Consider the following 21,005-nt stretch of genomic DNA (forward strand, 5'->3'; position numbering starts at 1 on the left):
CTGGAGTGCAGTGTAGACTCACACTGTAATCACAGCTCACTGTAGACTCCAACTCATGACCTCAAGGGATCCTCCCACCTCAGCCTTTCAAGTAGCTGGGACTACAGGGGTGTGCCATCATGCCCAGCTAGATTTTAACTTTTTGTAGAGATGGGGTCTTGCTTTGTTGCCCAGGCTGGTCTCAAACTCCTGGACTCAAGAGATCCTCCTGCCTTGGCCTTCCAAAGTACAGGGATTACAAGTATAGACCACCACACTTAGCCTTGATAGGTGAAGACTTATTTGTGTCATTTTTAAAAATTGTTTTCTGGTGAAAATGCTAACAGTAACTAGGAGCTAAAAGATTCATTTTTTTTTTTTCCTCCGGGCATCCACTCTGAGCCTCACTGAAGAATGGTGCCGGCTGTGAGCACTACCAGCAAGCATACCCTACTGGTTGGAGAACTTCATTTAAAGGATATAAGTTGTATGTCTTCTGTAAAGGACATGACGATTTAATAATATCAATATCCACTTATCCACTATAATCATAGTAAATACACAGAGAAAACCATAAAATGCCAGAGTTGGCACCTTAAGATTCTCTTTCACAGCAAAGGAGCAGGACTAAAACCAGGCATCTTGACCAATATCCCACAGGTGCTTTGGTAAAATCTCCAAGACCAGGACTCAGGCCTTCCAGTACCTAATTCAATGTTCTTTCCATGCCGACACAAAGGCAAGCAGCAGAAGGAGAAGCAAGCATAAGGCCTTCCCAGTCACCACAGCCATGCTGTCAAACCTCTCTATGGATATGCTGTGTTAACTTCTGAGCCTTGGAGATACCCATATTTACAAAATGATAAATACAGTTAGTCACAGTGTTTAATATTTGGATATGGACCCAGACACACAAATGAACAAGAACCTCATGTTCTGGGACTTCATGGAGCACATGTTATAGTGGGCAGAGAGACAAACTTGGAATCACCCGTGACACTGCGCATCGAGACTACTGGGTGCAACAATGGGACACACTGAAAGATGACGAGCATGTCACAGGAACTTGAAAGCATTCATGCTCCTTCCTTTTCACACACTGAGACACCTTCATTTTTTTAACATGTCCCAGAATCATCTTGACAACAGAAGCACTCTCATTACTATAAAGCCCACGATGAAAGCAGACGGCATGAATTCACCCTAGACAGGTCATGCCAACTTAACATCCCTTTCCAAATAGTATGCCGGTACTATACCAAATAGTATACCACTCTAAGAAGAGTGGTACCAGGTGGTAAGCTCCTATATTCCAATGACCAGAGTAAAATATCACCAGAACTTTATTTAAAATACATCTTGTAAAACTATGATTACTTTTTCAGAGTGAAGGCAATATTCTGTGGTTGGTTAATGTTCTAAGATGCTACAAGAACTTTGAGACAGGGTTTCACACTGTTACCCAGGCTGGAGTGCAGTAGCACAATCATAGCTCACTATAGCCTCACACTCCTGAGCCTGTGATCCTCCTGCCTTAGCCTGTTAGTAGCTGGGATGATAGGTGTGAGCGACCACACCCAGTTATTATGAGAAATATATAAAATACTATTTGTGATCATGTTATTTATAAGAAATATATATATTGTCTTAATCCTTGCTTGGTCTCTTGGCTGTAAACCCCTTGAAGTATCTTTTGTTTGCTAATGAAATGATTGGTGGCTGGGAGCCCCTAGGTAGCTTCAGGATGGGGGGCTGCTCACCAGAAAGACCAAGGCAAGATTAGAGAGTTTAGACTCCCAGCCTCAGCCCACAACCTCCATAAAGGGGAGAGGGGCTGCAGGTTGAGTTAATCGTCAATGGCCAATGGTAATCATGCTGACATAATGGACATAATGAAGCCTCCATAAAACCCCAAAGGGTCAGGGTCCAGATGAGCTTCTGGGTAGCTGATGGCGTGGAGAGGGCAGGAAAGCTCCATACCCCTTCTCACATGTTTTGCCCTATGCATCTCTCCCATCTGGCTGTTCATCTGTATCCTTTGAAATATCCTCTACAGGCCAGAGGCGGTGGCTCACACCTGTAATCTCAGCACTTTGGGACGCTGAGGTGGGTGGATGACTTGAGGTCATGAATTTGAGACCAGCCTGGCCAACGGAGTGAAACCCCATTTCTACTAAAAATACAAAAATTAGCTGGGTGTGGTGGTGCACACTTGTAATCCCAGCTGCTTGGGAGGCTGAGGCACGAGAATCGCTTGAAATTAGGAGGAGGAGGTTGCAGTGAGCTAAGATTGCACCACCGCACTCCAGCCTGGATGACGCAGTGAGACTCCATCTCTAAATAAATAAATAAATGAAATATCCTTTACAGTAAATTAGTATTGTACCCAATATGTAGTTTTAATAAAGTAATAAAATTAAAAATGGGTAAACATAAGTAGAGTGTTTCCCTGTGTTCTGGGAGCTGCTCTAGCAAATAAATCAAAACCAAGGAAGGGGTCATGGGAACCCCATTTTATAGCCAGTCAGAAGCACAGGGACTTGCGATTGGTATCTGAAGTGGGGGCAGTCTTGTGGTCTGAGCCCTCCACTTGTAGGATCTGACTTCAATTCCAGGTAGATAGTATCAGAATTGAATTATAGGACATCCAGCTGGTGTCCACTGGACAATCTGGTATAAAAGTATTGAGTGGTATGTGACAACAGCAAAAACACTTTGGTTTTGTCCTATATCCCTAATACTATGCTTTTATGTTATCTGATGATGTTATTACAGATATGACTGGAGATAGAGTTCTTGGTCTTAAAAGTAGTATTTCAACTACCTATTATTTACGATTCCTTTCCCACGGAAACTCAGTGAAAATGATAGAACATTATATAACTTTTAATGTTTTTGACATGCAAGCATAATGCAGACCTCTTTGATGGTTGACAGATTCCTTTATTAAGTCAAAAACTTCATACAATTGGAAAATAAATGTTTCTTCAATGAATAATCAAACAAAAATTATCCAGGACCTTATAGGATTTTCAGTATGTACCAGGCTTGATGCACATCTTAGCAGACAGGACATTATCTTGCTGAGATCATTAGGGTATGACTGAAAATGAGAAACAGTAATTTTTAAAACATTTGCCTAATAATAGCTTTCCCAAACAGTAGTTCCCCTGAAATTAAAACAGGAAATACAATTTACGTTTATACCTGGTTTTAGATATGACTCAATATACATCAATTTTAACTTTATGGTTTGGTATTACTTTTTTAAAGGTGCTCAATAGAAACTCAAATCTCACTTTAAGACCATGAATTTCAAGCTGCAATGAAGTGTACAATAAAGTTGTAATTTCTCAACATCAAAGTTTAATTATTACAAAATAGTTCAAGCAACAGAATTTCAAAAACAGAATTTGCTTTGCTTCCTTGTTTTACTCCAACACTAATCACGCTAAGATTTTTGAAGCACAGCTATGACTAGGACAGGCACTGGTGATTCAATCACAAAAACCCTTGTTGGTCTGAACAATACTTGCTCTTTTCAGAAGAAAAGGCAACTTTACTTTTTCTATTTCTATTATGAAAAACAGAGCTAAACGATCTTTTTAAAATTTTTTTGTATTTTTAGTAGAGACAGGGTTTCACCATGTTGGCCGGGCTGGTCTTGAACTCCTTCAAGCGATCCACCTGCCTTGGCCTCCCAAAGTGCTGGGATTACAGATGTGAGTCACCCCACCCAGCCTGTTTTACAATCTTAAAGTCTCCTTTTCCACCAGATGATTAAATTCTTTAGTTTGTAAATTCCCTCAGTCTCTTAAAATCAATCTATCCAGAAGAGAAGACAAACTTAGTGAAGGAAAGAACGCTTCCTCACTCTCTCACCAGAAAGCCAAAGCAAAAATAGAGCCCCAAAGAAATTTCAACATTGATTATTTTTTAAATCTTAAAGCTTAGTAGGAATCAAAAAGCTTTATGTAAGTCAGCAGATCTGCAAACCTTGTTAGTTCAATACAAACCATGATCTAGCAGACGACTTATATCCAAAAGCTCATCTTCCAAAAGGTTCCACTTGCCCATCTACTTACACAGAGTCACCACCTTGTTTAGAGAGGCAAGTAGTAATCTTACATGACACATAAAAGCCGTTTCACTGTGATACATATATAATGAAAAGCCATCAGTCTCCAAAGTTTTTCCAATCCACGAGCATGCGTACGCACACATACACACACACAGTTTCGGTACTCCCGTCTCTAATAATTTTTAAAGCCTACTTTTCTAATTGAATTTTAAAAGTACCTTGAATTTAAATTTTTTTTTAACTTCAGTCTTCAATATTGAAACTGCTAAGTTACCCCATTTTTACTTAAAAAAAAAATAGAAAAATAAGGTTGGGGAAAAAATTAAAAATTAAAAATAAACTTGGGAAAACATTACTAAATAGGTTTAAGAGAAAAGTCTATATAGGCCAGGTGCCGTGGCTCATGCCTGTAATCCCAGCACTTTGGGAGGCCGAGCCAGATGGATCACTTGAGGTCAGGAGTTCGAGACCACCCTGGCCAACATGGTGAAACCGTGTCTCTACTAAAAATACAAAAATTAGCCACGCGTGGTAGCATGTACCTGTAATCCCAGCTACTCAGGAGGCTGAGGTGGGAGAATCACTTGAACCCAGGAAGTGGAGGTTGCAGTGAGCCGAGATCACGCCACTGCACTCCAGCCTGGACAACAGAGCAAGACTCCGTCTCCAGAAAAAAAAAAAAAAAAAAAAAAGCCTATATAAAGAAAATATTCCAATAGGAGATAAACCTATGTGCACAGAGTTACTCACCCCACCCCAGCATGATCTGTAATAACAATTAGAAACAAATGAAATACTCAAAAACAGGAAATTAGGGAGATGATGAAACAACATGGGAAATGCATGATAAGCCAAATATAAAAAAAGATCCCTGTGAGATGGAGCAGGGACCCCTCTTTGGGGTGTGCCAGGGGGATTCCCACAAGCACAGAAATAAAGGAAAATCTTGAGTTCCTTCACTGAAAATTCCAGGCACCTAGCTAGCCCTGAGAAGTAAACGAGCAACCTGATAAGCAAGAAGGTAATACAGTTTCAAACAATAGCCAGGGAAGTTAGTCTCCTAGAAACATCCTTAACATGTGTCCCTGAGCTACTTTTCAGAAACCCAGATCCCCACCAAATGGATTCACACAGACATCAGATAAGGGGGAACACCAGGGACTAAACTCTGACCTCCATTCTTTGTTCTAAGTTTCTTGCTGAGGGGCCTGGCCTGACCTTTTCGTTCCTTTCTGTGGACCCCAAGTTTTTAGACAAAGCTTTGCTTCCTTAACCAATCACAAATCAGGGAGTCTTTGAATCCACCATAACCTGTAAGCCCGCCCACTTCACTTTTCAGGCCAAACCAATATATAAGCTTCATGTATTGATTTACAATTTTGGTATACAGCCATTCCACCCTGAATGCACCCGATCTCAACTGATTTATAATTTTGCCTTTAGCTTCTGCTTTCCTGAAATTTACCACTGCCTTTAAAAACTCTAGCTTGGAAGTCATCATGGAGATCGGGTCTTAAGTATGAGCTGCCCAATTCTCCTTGCTTGGCGCCCTGCAAAGAAACATCCTCCTTTCTCCTGCTGCAAAAACCACCTTTTTGCAGTTTTGCTGTTGAAGTTTGCCTTTACTGCGCAGGTGAGCAAACCCCAGTTCAGTTACACCCGCTACATTTAAACAGTATACAGCTCTATTTGCAAAAACTATTCAGGAACATTTGACCATAACAAAACCACTGGGTGACTTCTACCGGAAGTATCACTGCAGAGGATTACTCAACAAAAAGTGCAGTTTTCTATAGAAAGCCGAGGGTTTCCCTTGGGAAAGTGTTAATATTTTATTGTTAAGTAACTGGGGCAAAAAGACTAGATTTTCTATAACTGCAATGAAATAGGATTGGAAAGGCATCCCTGCAAGTCCCCAAAGTATAAGGATGGAATATTTTTGATGGTTTTATAATGACAATTATAATTTAGCTCTCTGAAGAAAATGTCCAATCAGACTCAATCACACAAAGCATTTACTATTTTCAATCACTTGCCCAATAACAAAATGTTTAGTAAGAAATTATTCAGAACATTAAGTTGCTTATGAAACATGTGACTAAGCAACATCAAGAAACGCTACAATAGAGCAGCTTACTGTATTCTGCAGTACTCTATACCACTACAAAAATAGTCATAAAGAGCTTAACATACTCAGTATAATGATCGTGGTTTACTTTTTGCAAGCCATGTATCTTTCAGTTACATTCTCCCAGTTGATTACATTCCAAATAGCTTTTAGGTAATCAGGCCTGACATTTTTATACTGAAGGTAATAAGCGTGCTCCCACACATCAATCCCCAGCAGTGGAATAAGGCCTGTTAGAAAGAAGGGGAAAAAAGAACGAGCCATCAGTTTCAGTCTAAAACACTGCATCTTCTCACGTTCAACTTTTATTATTCCACCCATACAAAATAACCCTTTGTAACAATCTCATTCACTTGTTTTTTTAATAGAAATAGAAAATCTAGATAAGAATGAATATTCCTATAGAATATTTTAAATTTATTGTTTACAAACAAAATGTGACAAATACTAACAATAAATAAAATAGACTTAGGAAAATTAATAACAGTATTTTAATAGCTATTCTTAAAAATACCAACAAATTCATTCAAGAGCCAATTCTCAGCCTTCCTCATGGTGGTCTTAGGAGCAGCAGGAAGTGGGTATTACATTCGTGGGAGTGGGCAGAGGCCCCCTGAGAATCTCCTCCAAAGGGTCTGGGCACTCACAGGGGTTTATGAGGAAACAGCTCTGCTCCGCAAGGCTAATTTTAATCTTTGGGAACACAGAGCAGTTGAAGGACACAGTGTTTTCAGAAATTAAGTGAGGTAAATGAAGAATTTGGTTCTAACTGTAAAACATTCATTTAAAAAAACTCTTAGGCCAGGCGCAGTGGCTCATGCTTATAATCCCAGCACTTTGGGAGGCCGAGGCAGGTGGATCTCTTGAGGTCAGGAGTTCGAGACCAGCCTGGCCAACATGATGAAACCCCATCTCTCCTAAAAGTACAAAAAGTATCCAGGTATGGTGGTATATGCCTGTAATCCCAGCTATTTGGGAGGCTGAGGCAGAAGAATCGCTTGAACCCGGGAGGCGGAGGTTGCAGTGAGCCGAGATTGCACCACTGCACTCCAGCCTGGGCAACAGAGTGAGATCTGTCTCAAAAAAATAAATAAATAAATAGGCTGGGCATGGTGGCTCACGCCTGTAATCGCAGCACTTTGGGAGGCCGAGGCGGGCAGATCATCTGAGGTAGGGAATTCGAGACCAGCCTGACCAACGTGGAGAAACCCCATCTCTACTAAAAATACGAAATTAGACGGGCATGGTGGTGCATGCCTGTAATCCTAGCTACTCAGGAGGCTGAGGCAGGAGAATTGCTTGAACCCAGAAGGCGGAGATTGCAGTGAGCTGAGATTGCACCATTGTACTCCAGCCTGGGCAACAAGAGCAAAACTCCATCTCAAAAAAAAAAAAAAGAAAAAATTAAAAATAAATAAATAAATAAATAAATGCAAAACATTTTTGTTAATGTACCTATAAAATTACATGCACTTATTTTATGAAATATCAGGACTTCTAAAACATTTTTACTTACACAAGATTCTGAGTGTTATCTGTTAAGATTTGCACAAAGTGTTACAGGATTGTAAGTGAAAACACTGCTGGGTTTCCTTATTTCTAGTTGAATGCTTTACAGCGGAGCATCTCTCCCAAATGAAATGACAATTTTTAAATCTAACCTGTTGTTCCTTGCAGTGGATCCTGATTCGGACAAGCAGCAATTTGTAACTGTCCCCGTTCCTTATTAAAACCAAGCCAACCCCAACCTGAGCCTTGGACACCAACAGATGCAGCCGTCAGCTTCTCCTTAAACTTTTCAAAGGAACCAAAGTCACGTTTGATGGCTTCCAGCAACTCCCCTATTTTAAAAAAATCCAAAAACACCCACAAATGAACAGATTTCAACAATTACAAAAAATGTTGTATTACATGTATTAAAATATTTTTGTCATAGGGCCCAAGAAACTAGACATCAGAAAGCGACACCTGGATCTAAGTTGCACAATTTTAATTCACATGTTTTCGTTTAAACTTTTTTTTTTTTTAATTTTTTACTTTTTGAGACGGAGATTCACTCTTGTTGCCCAGGCTAGAGTGCAATGGCATAATCTCGGCTCACTGCAACCTCCGCCTCCCAGGTTCAAGCGATTCTCCTGCCTCAGCCTCCCGAGTAGCTGGGATTACAGGTATGCACCACCACGCCTGGCTAATTTGTGTTTTTAGTAGAGTCAGGGTTTCTCCATGTTGATCAGGCTGGTCTCAAACTCCCGACCTCAGGAGATCCACCTGCCTTGGCCTCCCAAAGTGCTGGGAATACAGGCATGAGCCACCGCACCCGGTTCAAATTTTATTTTAAATTCAGAGGGTACATGCTCAGGCTTGTTACGTGGGTTATCATGTGATGCTGAGGTCTGGGGTGCAATTGATCCCATCATCCAGGTAGTGAGTTTAGTACACAACAGTTTTTCACCCCCTCCCCTTCTTTCTCCCTCCCTGCTCTGTCCCCAGTGTCTATTGTTGCCATCTTTATGTCCATAAGTACCCCATGTTTAGCTTCCACTTGTGGCATTTGGTTTTCTGTTCCTGGGTTAACTTGCTTAGGATAATGGCCTTCAGCTGCATAGTTTACATTTTTTAATGAATCATGTTAGAGGGATTTCCCCACTCACTGTGCTATTTTTGTTAGGAAAGAAATACTACTTCTGTTAGCTTTTTCTTTTCCCTGAATAGAAAATTTTCCCTTGACTTCTACCCTGCTTCTTCTATGTCTCTATTTGGGAATAAAGCTATTGTTCTTATCCAAGGCAGCCCAGATCCTTCTGTCTTGATTACATTGTTTTAAAATGGGCGATTTTCTCTATGACTGAACTAAGGGTATACTTTAAGAGCTACAACCCTTTTATTCTGTAGCAATACAGAATATAATTCTAGATTAGTCACATCAACTAAATCAACTGGGTCAAAATCGCACTTCTCTTATTCTACGGGTTTAAAAGTAATCATCTTTGTAAGCACAAATGATGGAATGAAATGGTACAGATTAAAAAAAAATGGCAGTGTACCAAAACCATTGGTTGCATATGAATATATCTGATATTCTGATAACTGACAAAACTTCATAAGTATTAACTGATAGTCTAGAAGACTGAACTCAGAAGAAAAATAAGTTGGCTGGGCACAGTGGCTCACACCTGTAATCCTAGTACTTTGGGAAGCTGAGGCGGGTGGATCATCTGAGGTCAGGAGTTTCAAACCAGCCTGGCCAACACGGAGAAATCCTTCTCTACTAAAAATACAAAAAAATTAGCCGGGCACGGTGGTGGGCACCTATAATCCTAGCTACTCGGGAGGCTGAGGCAGAGAATTGCTTGAACCCGGGGTGGGCGGAGGTTGCAGTGAGCCAAGATCAAGCCACTTGACTGTAGCCTGGGCGAAAGAGCTAAACTCCATCTCAAAAATAATAATAAACAAAAACAAAAATAAAAAGTTGCCCAGTTTCCCATGCTTACTCCCCTCAGTCATCATTACCTTAAAATGAAATTGCTTATTTCAAGTGCGTAAGATAGGTTGCCTGCCATAACACTGATTAAAAACGAACAATAAAACCACAGAAACTTAGCGTGCATATCCGGAGCCCAGAAACAAGAGAGAAGAACTACATTTAGGCCTCATGCCTTCCCTGGGTGAGGAAGATAATTGAAGTCATCTGGACCTCCACAAGCTACACAGGAAGTCAAGGAAACAGTGATAGCGAACAAGACCATCTAGCCCTGTCCTCTCCTCATTCCCTGAACCCTTTTAAAAAATACCCAGAAAACCTAATTTCCTGGAACAACTGACTTTTTATCAGTTAGGAAAAGTGAAAAATAGCAAATGACACTGTAATTTAATTCTCAAAACAACACCATTGTTATCCCCTGTATCACATAGATGAAAAAAGGTACAGAAGGTTAACTATCTAATCCAGGCCCTAGAAACTAGTAAACAGAAAGTTCATCTTTTTTAGGCTGGGCGCGGTGGCTCATATCCATACCACAGTACTTTGGGAGGCCGAGGTGGGTGGATCACTTGAGGCCAAGAGTTCAAGACCAGCCTGGCCAACATGGTGAAACCCTGTCTCTACTAAAAATACAAAAATTAGCCAGGAGTGATGCCACATGCCTGTAATCCCAGCTACTTGGGTGGCTGAGGCACGAGAATTGCATGAACCTGAAAGGCAGAGGTTGCAGTGAGCCGAGATCACACCACTGCACTCCAGCATGGGCGACAGCAAGACTCCGTCTCAAAACAAAAAGAAACTTCATAAAACAAAGTTTCTCAGTCTTTCCCTAATATGTAGTACAGTCCAGAAACCAGAAGGTGGAGTTGATGTGATATTCTATGTGTGTGTGAACATAAAATCTTATGACCTAACTCCATGAATGCATTCTCCATTCCTACTTGTGTCCTTTTGAAAGTTACAACTTTTATCGTACTCGTTGTTATGAAAAATATGCCACTATGATACCTCTGGTAAGAATAAGGTAACTTAGGCTGGGCACAGTGGCTCACACCTGTAATCCCAGCACTTTGGGAGGCCAAGGCAGGCAGATCATGAGGTCAGGAGTTCAAGACCAGCCTGGCCAACATGGTGAAACCTCATCTCTACTAAAAATGCAAAAATTAGCCAGGCATGCTGGCAGGCGCCTGTAATCCCAGCTACTCGGGAGCCTGAGGCAGGAGAATCGCTTGAATCCGGGAAGTGGAGGTTGCAGTGAGCCAAGACTGCGCCACTGTCCTCCAGCCTGGGCAACAAGAATAAAACTCCATCTCAAAAAAAAAAAAAAACAAGTATAAGGTAACGTAAGTAAATCAACCATTGACTCCTACTGTGCACAAGATGAAGATAAGGGTGCACCAATATATACTAACCTTTGGGTTCTCCACCACCATTAGGGCTGAGGTTTGTCCAGAAAATGCTATGATTGATATGACCACCACCATTGAACTTCAGTGCAGGCTGAAGAGCTATCTGGGCTGTAACATCTCCTGAAAAGTTAAAATGCAAACACATTTTTTTTTATAACTCTTACTTTTTCAACCACTGTATACATTATATTTTTTTCTTTGTAAGCTATTAGATAATGGGACCAGCTTATCTATAACATCCCTGTTTGTCCTAAAATTTACCTCCCCCCAAAATTATTTGTCCCAGACATGATGAAGGGCCTAGCAGAGGTGGAAAAGCTAGAAAATTCACTCCTGGCTGCTAGGCTCAGGGTCTTTTAAATAGAAGAGATTTCAGGAAATGAAACACCAAAGAGGACAATCAAATAAAATAATAGAATGCCAAAATGTATGGCTCAACACACAGACTGTACAGAAAAGTTTCAACTCTCATTTTCAAGACAGACAACCATTCATTGGGAAATATCTCCAAGTCCCATTAACAAGAAACTCAACATACTCAAAACTGAACTCCTGATGTTCAACCCCAAACTTAACTCCTCCTATTGTCGCCTCCGATCTCAGTAAATGCCAGCTCTGTCCCTCAGGACATCCTTGGGAACCTGATGTCATTTTTGACTCCTCTCCCTTCACCCCACATCCAATCCACCAGCATATCCATTAGCAAAGCCAGCTCTACCTTTAAAATACATCCAATCTATATAAAAGCACACAGGGAAAAATGAAAGACAAAATACAGCACAAGCAGAACCCAATCCCTTCTTCCTAACTCTACTGCCACCTCATTGGTACAGAGGACCAGTATCTCCCACCGCACTGGTGCCACTATTCCCTCAGTTTTGGGAGGGGGATGGGCTTTGCCCTCTCCAAAAGCTCTCCTTCTCACTGGAGTGAACCCTAGGTGCTTCCACTCAGCTACTCTCACTACCAAGAGGCGCTGCACTTGACCCCGTCATTGAGCACGTGCTTACCCAGCTGCAGCCACACTGGCATTTTTGCACTCACATGACCAACTCGGATGTTCCCTTCAAGGCTAGCTGAGCACTGCTGCCTCTGCTGAACAGTCTTCCCCATGACAGCCTCATGCTGCATTCCTGTTCCTCCTTCAAGTCTCCACTGAAACATCAACCCCATCAGTGAAGCCTTCTCTAAACACCATACATGAATTAGCAATTCCCTGCCACCCTCCCAGACCCTTTACTCCTTCTCGATAGGCCCTGTAACTCCTGGCATACTGCATGGGTACCTTGTCAAACAAGTAGGCAAAATAAAATATTATTTTCTATGCCTTCAAGAAGCTACAGATTAACTGAACTATTAATATTAGAAAAAAATGGAAATCCCCTTGTTTAATAAATATTTCATGCATATTATCCACAAGATACCAAGAGAAGCAAAGTAAAGGACAGAGAGACCCACTGAGAGCTCTGCTCTCAAGGAGCTTACATTTTGGAAAAAGTTCTCAACTGCTGTTCTGAAAGTGTACATTAAGAACATATGTCTGGGTCGGGTGCGGTGGCTCAAGCCTGTAATCCCAGCACTTTTTTTGGGAGGCCGAGGCAGGCACATCTCTTGAGGTCAGGATTTCGAGACCAGCCTGGTCAACATGGTGAAACCCTGTCTCCACTAAAAATACAGAAATTAGCCAGGCATGGTGGCATGTCCCTGTAATCCCAGCTACTCAAGAGCATGAGGCAGGAGAATAGCTTGAACCCAGGAGGCAGAGGTTGCAGTGAGCCGAGATTGCGCTACTGCACTCCAACCTGGGCGACAGGGCAATACTCTGTCTCAAAAAAAAAAAAAAAAAAAAGAAAAAGAAAAAAAAAAGGTACATACAAGGCCAGGTGAGGTGGCTCACACCTGTAATCCCAGCACTTTGGGAGGCCGAGGTGGGTGGATCACTTGAGGTCAGGAGTTCCAGACCAGCTTGGCCAACATGGAAAAACCCCATCTCTACTTAAAAAACCACAAAAACTAGCCAGGCGTGGTGGTGTGCAGCTGTAATCCCAGCTACTCAGGAGGCTGAGGCAAGAGAATTGCTTGAGCCCAGGAGGCGCAGGTTGTAGTGAGCTGAGATTACATCACTGCACTCCAACCTGGGGGACAGATCGAGATTCCATCGTGAAAAAAAAAAACAAAAAGAAACCCATATGTCTAGCTAGGCACGGTGGCTCACGCCTGTAATCCCAGCACTGTGGAAGGCCAAGGTGGGTGGATGGGGAAGCCCAGGATTCAAGAACAGCCTGGGCAACATAGTGTGACCCCATCTATTTTTTAGAAAAATTTAAAAAAACATTTTTTTTAAAAAGGAACATACATAGGCAATGCTGCTTTCTGAAACAAGCTCCAGTTGTTCAGCAATTCAGAAAGGAGGAGAGGACCAAGTGATATCTGAATACACGGCTAATCTTGAAGGGTTATTTAAAGACACCAACTTTTTTTTTCCTTTGCTAGGTTTACAAATAATTTTCTTATAGAACTGTGTTTCCCTTATTAAATCTGATTGAGAGTCACCCTAAAAATAAATGTAAGTTTTCTATTATTTTTTAATAAATCAATAGTAACTAAATTTTTCAAATGGGAAAGATACATGCTTAATGAGAGATAATTTAATAATCTTAACATCTTACAGTTTGCTTACTCATTTTAAAATTAATAAAAATTGAGGGCTTAATATCTGCTTTTAAGAACACTTTTTTGAAATTCAACATTTTATTTGGTTTCAGTTTAGTTTTTGCCTCAAATAATAATAAAAGTCAAATGCTTTTGGTTGAAAAATATTCATTAATCAGTTACATGAGATGAGATTATGAAATTGTTTTACCTTTTTTCCCCAAGATTTCAAACGTGAAAATCTAACTTTTTAATAATTTTAAAAATATGTTTAAGTAAAAGAAAGCTCTGCAGGTACTCACTTATAAACAATATAGTAAAATATAAAGCTTTTTTCCAGTGGGTTGTATTACATAAGTAAAGCTTTGATTCCAGAAGTAAAGGACTGAAATTAAGTTGTTTTTAAAATACCGAAGAGAAAGCTTTCCGGGTGTCAGATGTTGCCTTACAGGAATTACTTTCACAACTGGGGTATTCCCCAGTCTCTCCCCATTACATGTTTCCCAAATTTGTTATTTCCTAAATCACGGGGCCTTTTCCCGTAATTCAAGGTTCATCTGTCTCAAGCAAATCTTTCAGAATGTGGTAACTTCCTCCTCTTTTAGTTTAGTCATTTACTTCAAACACAATCAGGCTGAAATACCTCACTTTTCCACTAGATGCCTCCAGTCAACAAGATGTCACTGTGTAAAAATTACTCAACAAATTTCATAACCCTGAAATTCAAAACATTTAAGGAAAAGTAAACACTTTGTACTACCTAGCTTACCAAGCAATACAGAGTCTGAAAACATGACTATTGATTATCTTCCTTGCGCACACTACTAACGAATAGATTAAGAGGACACTACTATTTTGTAAAAAAAACGTTAAAACATAACATTCCCATACACACCCCCAAACGGCGCAGACTCAAAAAGTCCACATACCCCTGGTTTTACCAACCAAGTTCTTGAGGGGAAAAAAAAAAAAGTTAACGCCATATTTTTTAATTGCATTACAAATATGAGTAAATAGTAAATAAAAACAAGCCTATTTCAGTTTCCCACTGAAGGGCTATTTTCCTTGTGAACTTTGACTCCTAACTGAAATCAAGAAAAGTATCGAGTCTAAAGATCCTGAACTGTTCCACAGTTAGGTTACTGCTTTACCAGTTAGGTTACTGCTTTTTTGGTAACGCACACCACAGTGGTGTGCCTCTTCTTCTCCCACCTGAAGTCAACAAGTGGGCTCAGTGAAGTTTCCCCTGCAGGGTTGCTGGGGACGCAGGGAGTCTCCAAGTCCTAGGCTGGACTCCCGACCCTGTTTGCTCTCAGGAAGATGACCAGGACCACGGTTCCTAGCACGGAGTAGTGTCCTCCTGTCTCCCACCTTCAGTGTGACCTGGCAGCAAGGCGCCACTCCCACTTCTATCAGGAGGTGACCCTGACACTCAGAGACACTCACAGACACTTGCGGACCTGATGATGTCTGGGCCGCCAGTGGACAGGCGCTCTCAGCCCTCCTGCAAACGGCTGGCACACCTACCTGAGAGACCAAACATTTCGCCAAAACACATTATACAACAAGAACAATTTTAGTTTGCAAAAAAAACGAGTGACACAGTAGAGCTTTCTTTTCAGGCCCTACAATTCACTAGTGCTGGCAATATGGGTAACGGAATGTGGCTTACAACACTAAGACAAACTCCTTCGCAGGACCCCAAGTTCCCTGAGATGACAGAAGTGTGTTCAAACCCATCGAGGCACTCCTTCTACAACGAGGTAGACCATGTGTTTAAGAGAGACTACTGTGCCTGGAAAACTCGGAACCGGTACAAACGCGAAGCGGGTTCTCCCCCACGGAGAGGCCCATTCGTGTGGGGCCCGGCTCCCCTGGGGTCGCCTCTGTCGGGGACTGCCTCCCGCCGCTCAGCCTGGAACCTACCCTTGGCCAACGCCTCCTGGTACTTCTCCTCGGTAACGTTCAGGTTGTTCACGTAGGCCGCGTGGTGCTTGCTGTGGTGCAGCTGCATGATCTGCGCGTTGATGTGAGGCTCCAGGGCGCCGTAGTCGTAGGGCAGGTCGGGGAGGCTGTGTTTCTGCCTGGAGCCCAGATACCCCAAAGCCGGCGCCAACTGCCTGCCGGTGCTGAAGACGCGAAAGCACAGCCCGGTCAGTCCGCGCCGCGGGACAGTCTACGCAGGCTGGGTTGCCGAGGAACGGCAGCGCGCGGCGTCCCCCGAGACCCCGCGTCCCCTCCCTGCGGATCCCCGCTCCAGCCGCCGCGCCGCGCACTCCCGGGAGAACCGCCCGCAGGTGCCCCGGCCCCGCCAGGCCCGGTGCGGCCACTGTCGCCATCGCCGCGGAGGCCCTGCCCGCCGCGCGCCCCTTCGCCCTTGGGGCCTTGACCGGGTCCCCTTTCGTCTCACCCGCAAACTGCCCGGCTCAACATGCCGCTAGTGCTGGTGTTGGTGCTGATGCCGCCAATCTGCTGAAGCCGCTATAGAGGCCGCCACAGCACAACTGCGGCTCCTGCGCCGCCCGCCGGCCTTAAGAGAGCGCGGGGAACAGCGCCGCGACCCCAGCTGCGCCGCAAGGGCACCGCCGCCCCGCCCCCCCGCGGGCCCCGCCCCGCGCCCGCCGCACCCAACCGGGGGGGCACGCAGGGCGCCCCCGGGCCTGTCCCGCCCGCCCGCGCTTGCCGTACACCCCACGCCCAGGGCAGGGGAGAAAGGGGACTGCAGGCTAGCCTCGGCCTCGGCAACCTCGCTGCCTGTCTGCCTTACTTGGGCGGCGCGCGGCCGAGGGAAGGCGGCCCCTGTCCCCGTGGAGTTGGTACGGCCCGAAGGCCCTGCCTCCGGCTCCCCCAGATCCGGGTGCCGGCGGGGATCGCGCTGCACGAGGCGGCTGCGGCACCTGCCCCTGAGCTTTGGTTACGCTGGGGCGGCCGCGGGGTCCAGAGGCCTGACTGCAAGAAGACGTTCGTACCCTCCCAGGGCCCCCGGGGCCGTTCCTAGGGAAGACCGGGCCTAGCTGCTGGTCAGCGCCGCCCAGCTGGCCTATGAGCGGAGGGTAGAGCCAGCGCCCTTCCAACCCGTATTCAGCACTCCTGCGCCGTGCCCTTGCTTTGCAAGTAAGCTGACCTTGGGACCTCCTCCAGGACAGCAGGCACACGACTTTGTCCCCACCGGCTGGCTACCTAAGACCAGTTCTTGGACACCTACGACTTGCCCGAGACTGCAGGCAGGATTTGCACACATTTATCTTTATTTTACCCCTAGGGTTGGTATTGTTGATTCCAGTTGACAACGAAATCCTGAGGTTAAGCAGCTTCGCCTGGGTATAGTTACTAAGTGAGTCAGGACTAGTTCCTACTTTCCTGACTACTAAGCCCTGGCAGTCATGTTTTGTGTGTTTACAGTAACTCTGTCAACCAACTGTTCAGGATAACATAAAAGGACAACAGTGGATTCTTTCCTGCGCTGTCTAGTAAGCTGTTAAGTATCAAGTGCTCTCTCAACAGTTAAACAACAATCCCGAATGGTGTGAATCTTCCATGTGTAGAGGTTAGGAAATCTACACTGCCATTGGCGGGAGTTACCCCTTTATTGAAGAGAATATGATGGAAGGTAGCAGGTGCTGAACCGTTTCCGTTGCTTCTTGCAACCCCGGTACAGCCCTCCCAAGGATGACTAGGCTTCTGGTAAGTGGAATGGGAAAACATTCAGGCAAAGAGGAACCACCTGAATTTGGCTTCACAACAGGAAGGGCTGGGCTTGTTTACAGACATCAGAAGAATGTAACTAGGGCTACGTGTTGGGGTGAAGAAGGAAATTCAGGCTGGGACCAGGTTATAGATACGCTTTTTAAAAGTTATTATTTATATATTTTTGAGACACGGTCTCGCTCTGTCGCTCAGGCTGGAGTGCAGTGTCGCGATGTTGGCTCACTGCAACCTCTGCCTCCCAGGTTCAACTGATTCTCCTGCCTCAGCCTCCGGAGTCGCTGGAATTACAGGCGTGCGCTTTCACGCCCCGCATTTTTTTTTTTTTTTTTTTTTTTTTGTACTTTTGGTAGAGACAGGGCTTCACTATGTTGGCCAGGATGGTCTCAAACACCTGACCTCAAGTGATCCGCCTGCCTCAGCCTCCCAAAGTGCTTAGATTACAGGTAGGAGCCACCGCACCCAGCCTATAGATACCCTTAAAACGCAGACGAGCAGAGATTTCATGTGGTGGTTAATGGGAAGCTGAGAAACATTTCTGCTGAAGTGAGACACACTGAAGGTGGTTTTTCAGGCAAGGTGGTCTGGTACTGACTTGGGTGGATGAAGGGAGTGCAGGCTAGTTAGGAAGCTGGTACATTCGTCTCAGCAGGAGGTACTGCAGGTCACTTTTAGGGCACTAGCTATGAGAACTGGAAGAAAAGGGCATTTTGATGGATGAACCAACAGGATTCAGAGACAGATCAGTCATTGTAATAGAAAGACTTGATCTAGTGGTAATAAAATATTCCTATAGGGAGACTGAGCTCAGGCTACTTGCACTACTTGTTTGTACAGAGAGTGATACTTTGAGATTAAAGTAACTCCTAGGACATGCCCCTTAGAACAAGCACCAAACGTTGGGGGCTGGTAGGACTGACAGCAGCAGTCAGGTAGAAGGATCTTCAACATCACACCTGTCATCAGCTACATCATTACAAAACACTACCATGACTGTGAGCGCATCCAAGGTTGTGGGATATGGGAGGTAAAAGAAAAGTTTATCACTTTGTCTACCACACCCAGTGAATAGGCTCCGTTTTCTTTTTCTTTTTGTCGCCCAGGCTGGAGTGCAGTGGCGTGATCATGGCTCATTGCAGCAACTTGCTGGACTCATGTGATTCTCCCACCTCAGCCTCCCAAGCTGGAACTACAGGTGCATACCACCATGCCTGGCTAATTTTTTGTATTTTTTGTAGAAACAGAGTTTTGCCATGTTGCCCAGGCTGGTCTCAAACTCCTCGGCTCAAGTGATCCTCCCACCTTGGCCTCCCAAAGTGCTGGGATTTATATAAGCTTGAGCCACCGCACCTGGCTGCCTTTTTTTTTTTAGGTGGCCACTGTAGGGGTTACTGAATGGCCTCAGAAGTTAGATTACAGTCGATTGAGCTGTGTCCCATTTCTCCAGCCAGCTCAGGACGTCCTCTGCAACATCAGGACACCATGAATATGGATTTCTCATAAACTTCCTAAGGCTACATCGCAGCCAGCCATCCTGAGACCCACCACAGTGCAGACCTATATATTGTTTGGAAGAGGCAACCAATGTGGGTTGAGATGAAGTCATTTTGAGCCAGGTATTAACTGCATTCATATTCCAGTAACAGATCCAGCCACAGTTTCTTAAACACAGAAGAGTGTATTCCCTCATGTAACAAAGATCTGGGGCAGTCAGTCCTGGGTTGGGATGAAATTCCAGTCATCAAGGATGCAGGCTTTCTGTCTTCAAAGCTGCCTCATGGCCCATAATAGCTTCCACAGCACCAGCAACCTCATCTCCTTTCTAGGAAAGGGGAAGCACAAAAGACTGGCCTCCCACTATCTCCCCCAACCTTTTTTTTTCTTTCTTTCTTTTTGAATCAGAGTCTTGCTTTGTTGCCACGCTGGAGTGCAGTGGTGCGATCTCAGCTCACTGCAACCTCCACCTCCCGAGTTCAAGTGATTCTCCTGCCTTAGCCTCCTGAGTAGCTGGGATTACAGGTGTGTGCCACCATGCCTGGCTAATTTTTGTATTTTTAGTGGAGCTGGGGTTTCACTGTGTTGGCCAAGCTGGTCTCAAACTCCTAACCTAAAGTGATCTGCCTGCATCAGCCTCCGAAAGTGCTGGGATTACAGGCCTGAGCCACCGCGCCTGGCCCCACTATCTCCATTTTAAGGATCCTTTGTAGTAGATTCACCCAACAAATTCCACTCACTGCTCACTCGTCAAAATTAGGTACAAGGCTACCTAGCACAGCCTAGCTACAAAGGAAGCTGAGAAATGTAGTCAGGTATGGGGCCAGGTGCAGTGGTTCATGCTTGTAATCCCAGCTCTTTGAGAGGCTGAGGTGGGAAGACTGCTTGAGGCCAGGAGTTTGAGACCAGCTTGGGCAACATAGCAAGTCTCTGTCTCTACCAAAAAAAGGTAGCCGGGTGTGGTAGCACGTGCCTGCAGTCCTAGCTATGCAGGAGGCTGAGGGCAGGAGGATCACTTGAGACCAGGACTTTGAGGCTGCAATGAGTTATGATTGTGCCACCTTACTCCAGTCTGGGCAAGAGAGGTAGACACACACACACAGACGTAGTCAGCTTTGCACATCTGAAGTCAGAAAAAACTTGCAATTCTGTACCTACAAGGGAAAATGAGTTTTAAAAAATCGTCATTGCTACGTATCCTCCTATGAGGCATTATTTCCACATGCTTTGACATAAACTGATCATTAACGGAATTATCTTAGCTACATTCTCTTGTTTTTCTTTCCTCCTGCCTGTGGTTTGTGGGGGTTTTTTCTGCTTTTTTAAAATTTGGGATCACAAATCTTATCCAGGCAATTCTCTTATCTGAGAATTGGTTGTACCAACCTGTCCTTTGCAAGATTGGTATTGTTAATAGGACCAAAAGTAGTACTTAAATTGCTAAAATGAAATGATCTAGGCTAAAAGAGAAAATGGTTATAGAGATATATTAAGGTTTCAACGTGAGCTTAATTTTTTCCCCCACTTCAGGCAAAATTACGATTAGATTGCATCCTCAAAGAACACATTAACTATTAGAAAGGAAAGGAGTAGCTTGGTTCAGAACAAAAGTGTTCTGTTAAACAAAGGGATAAAGTGGACACGTGTGGCAGGTAATCACGAGTTGATTCTATCCATAAAGGGAAGAGGGAATCAGCATCATTGAGCAGATCCTCCATGTTGCTAGCTACTAAGTCAAATGCTTTATTCCTTCTGTAAGCAAAGATAGTGACTTGACCAAGGTCACTCATAGAGCTAGTAGGTAGTAAGGGGGATATGAATGTACGGTTGACCCCTGAACAATGCAGTGTCAGGGGTGCTGACCCCGTCAGTCAGAAATCTGCGTATAGGCCCAGCACCGTGGCTCATGCCTGTAATCCTAGCACTTTGGAAGGCCGAGGTGGGCGGATCACCTGAGGTCAGGAAATCAAGATCAGCCTGGCCAATGTGATGAAACCCCATCTCTACTAAAAATACAAAAATTGGCAGGGCCCAGTGGCTCACGCCTGTAATTCCAGCACTTTGGGAGGCTGGGGC

The 21,005-nt window shown here is 44.1% G+C and overlaps 1 protein-coding gene across 2 annotated transcripts; it reads right to left on the reverse strand.

Moving 5' to 3' along the window:
* Nucleotides 1-2,901: 2,901 nt before the first annotated feature.
* Nucleotides 2,902-16,338, reverse strand: SOD2 (superoxide dismutase 2). Of its 2 annotated transcripts, XM_050789238.1 has the most exons (6): nucleotides 16,141-16,338; nucleotides 15,657-15,859; nucleotides 11,082-11,198; nucleotides 7,850-8,029; nucleotides 6,254-6,418; nucleotides 2,902-3,082 (listed from the first exon to the last, which is right to left on the reverse strand). In XM_050789238.1, exons 1-5 carry the CDS (start codon nucleotides 16,161-16,163, stop codon nucleotides 6,273-6,275), a joined length of 669 nt encoding a protein of 222 aa, XP_050645195.1. In that variant the 5' UTR covers nucleotides 16,164-16,338; the 3' UTR covers nucleotides 2,902-3,082; nucleotides 6,254-6,272. The 2 variants fall into 2 exon arrangements, with proteins under 2 accessions (XP_050645195.1, XP_050645194.1); XM_050789237.1 differs by having other exon boundaries at nucleotides 2,902-6,418.
* Between the last annotated feature and the right edge of the window lie 4,667 nt (nucleotides 16,339-21,005).

Source organism: Macaca thibetana, chromosome 4, assembly GCF_024542745.1.
Source record: "Macaca thibetana thibetana isolate TM-01 chromosome 4, ASM2454274v1, whole genome shotgun sequence".
Classification (NCBI taxonomy): Eukaryota; Metazoa; Chordata; class Mammalia; order Primates; family Cercopithecidae; genus Macaca; species Macaca thibetana.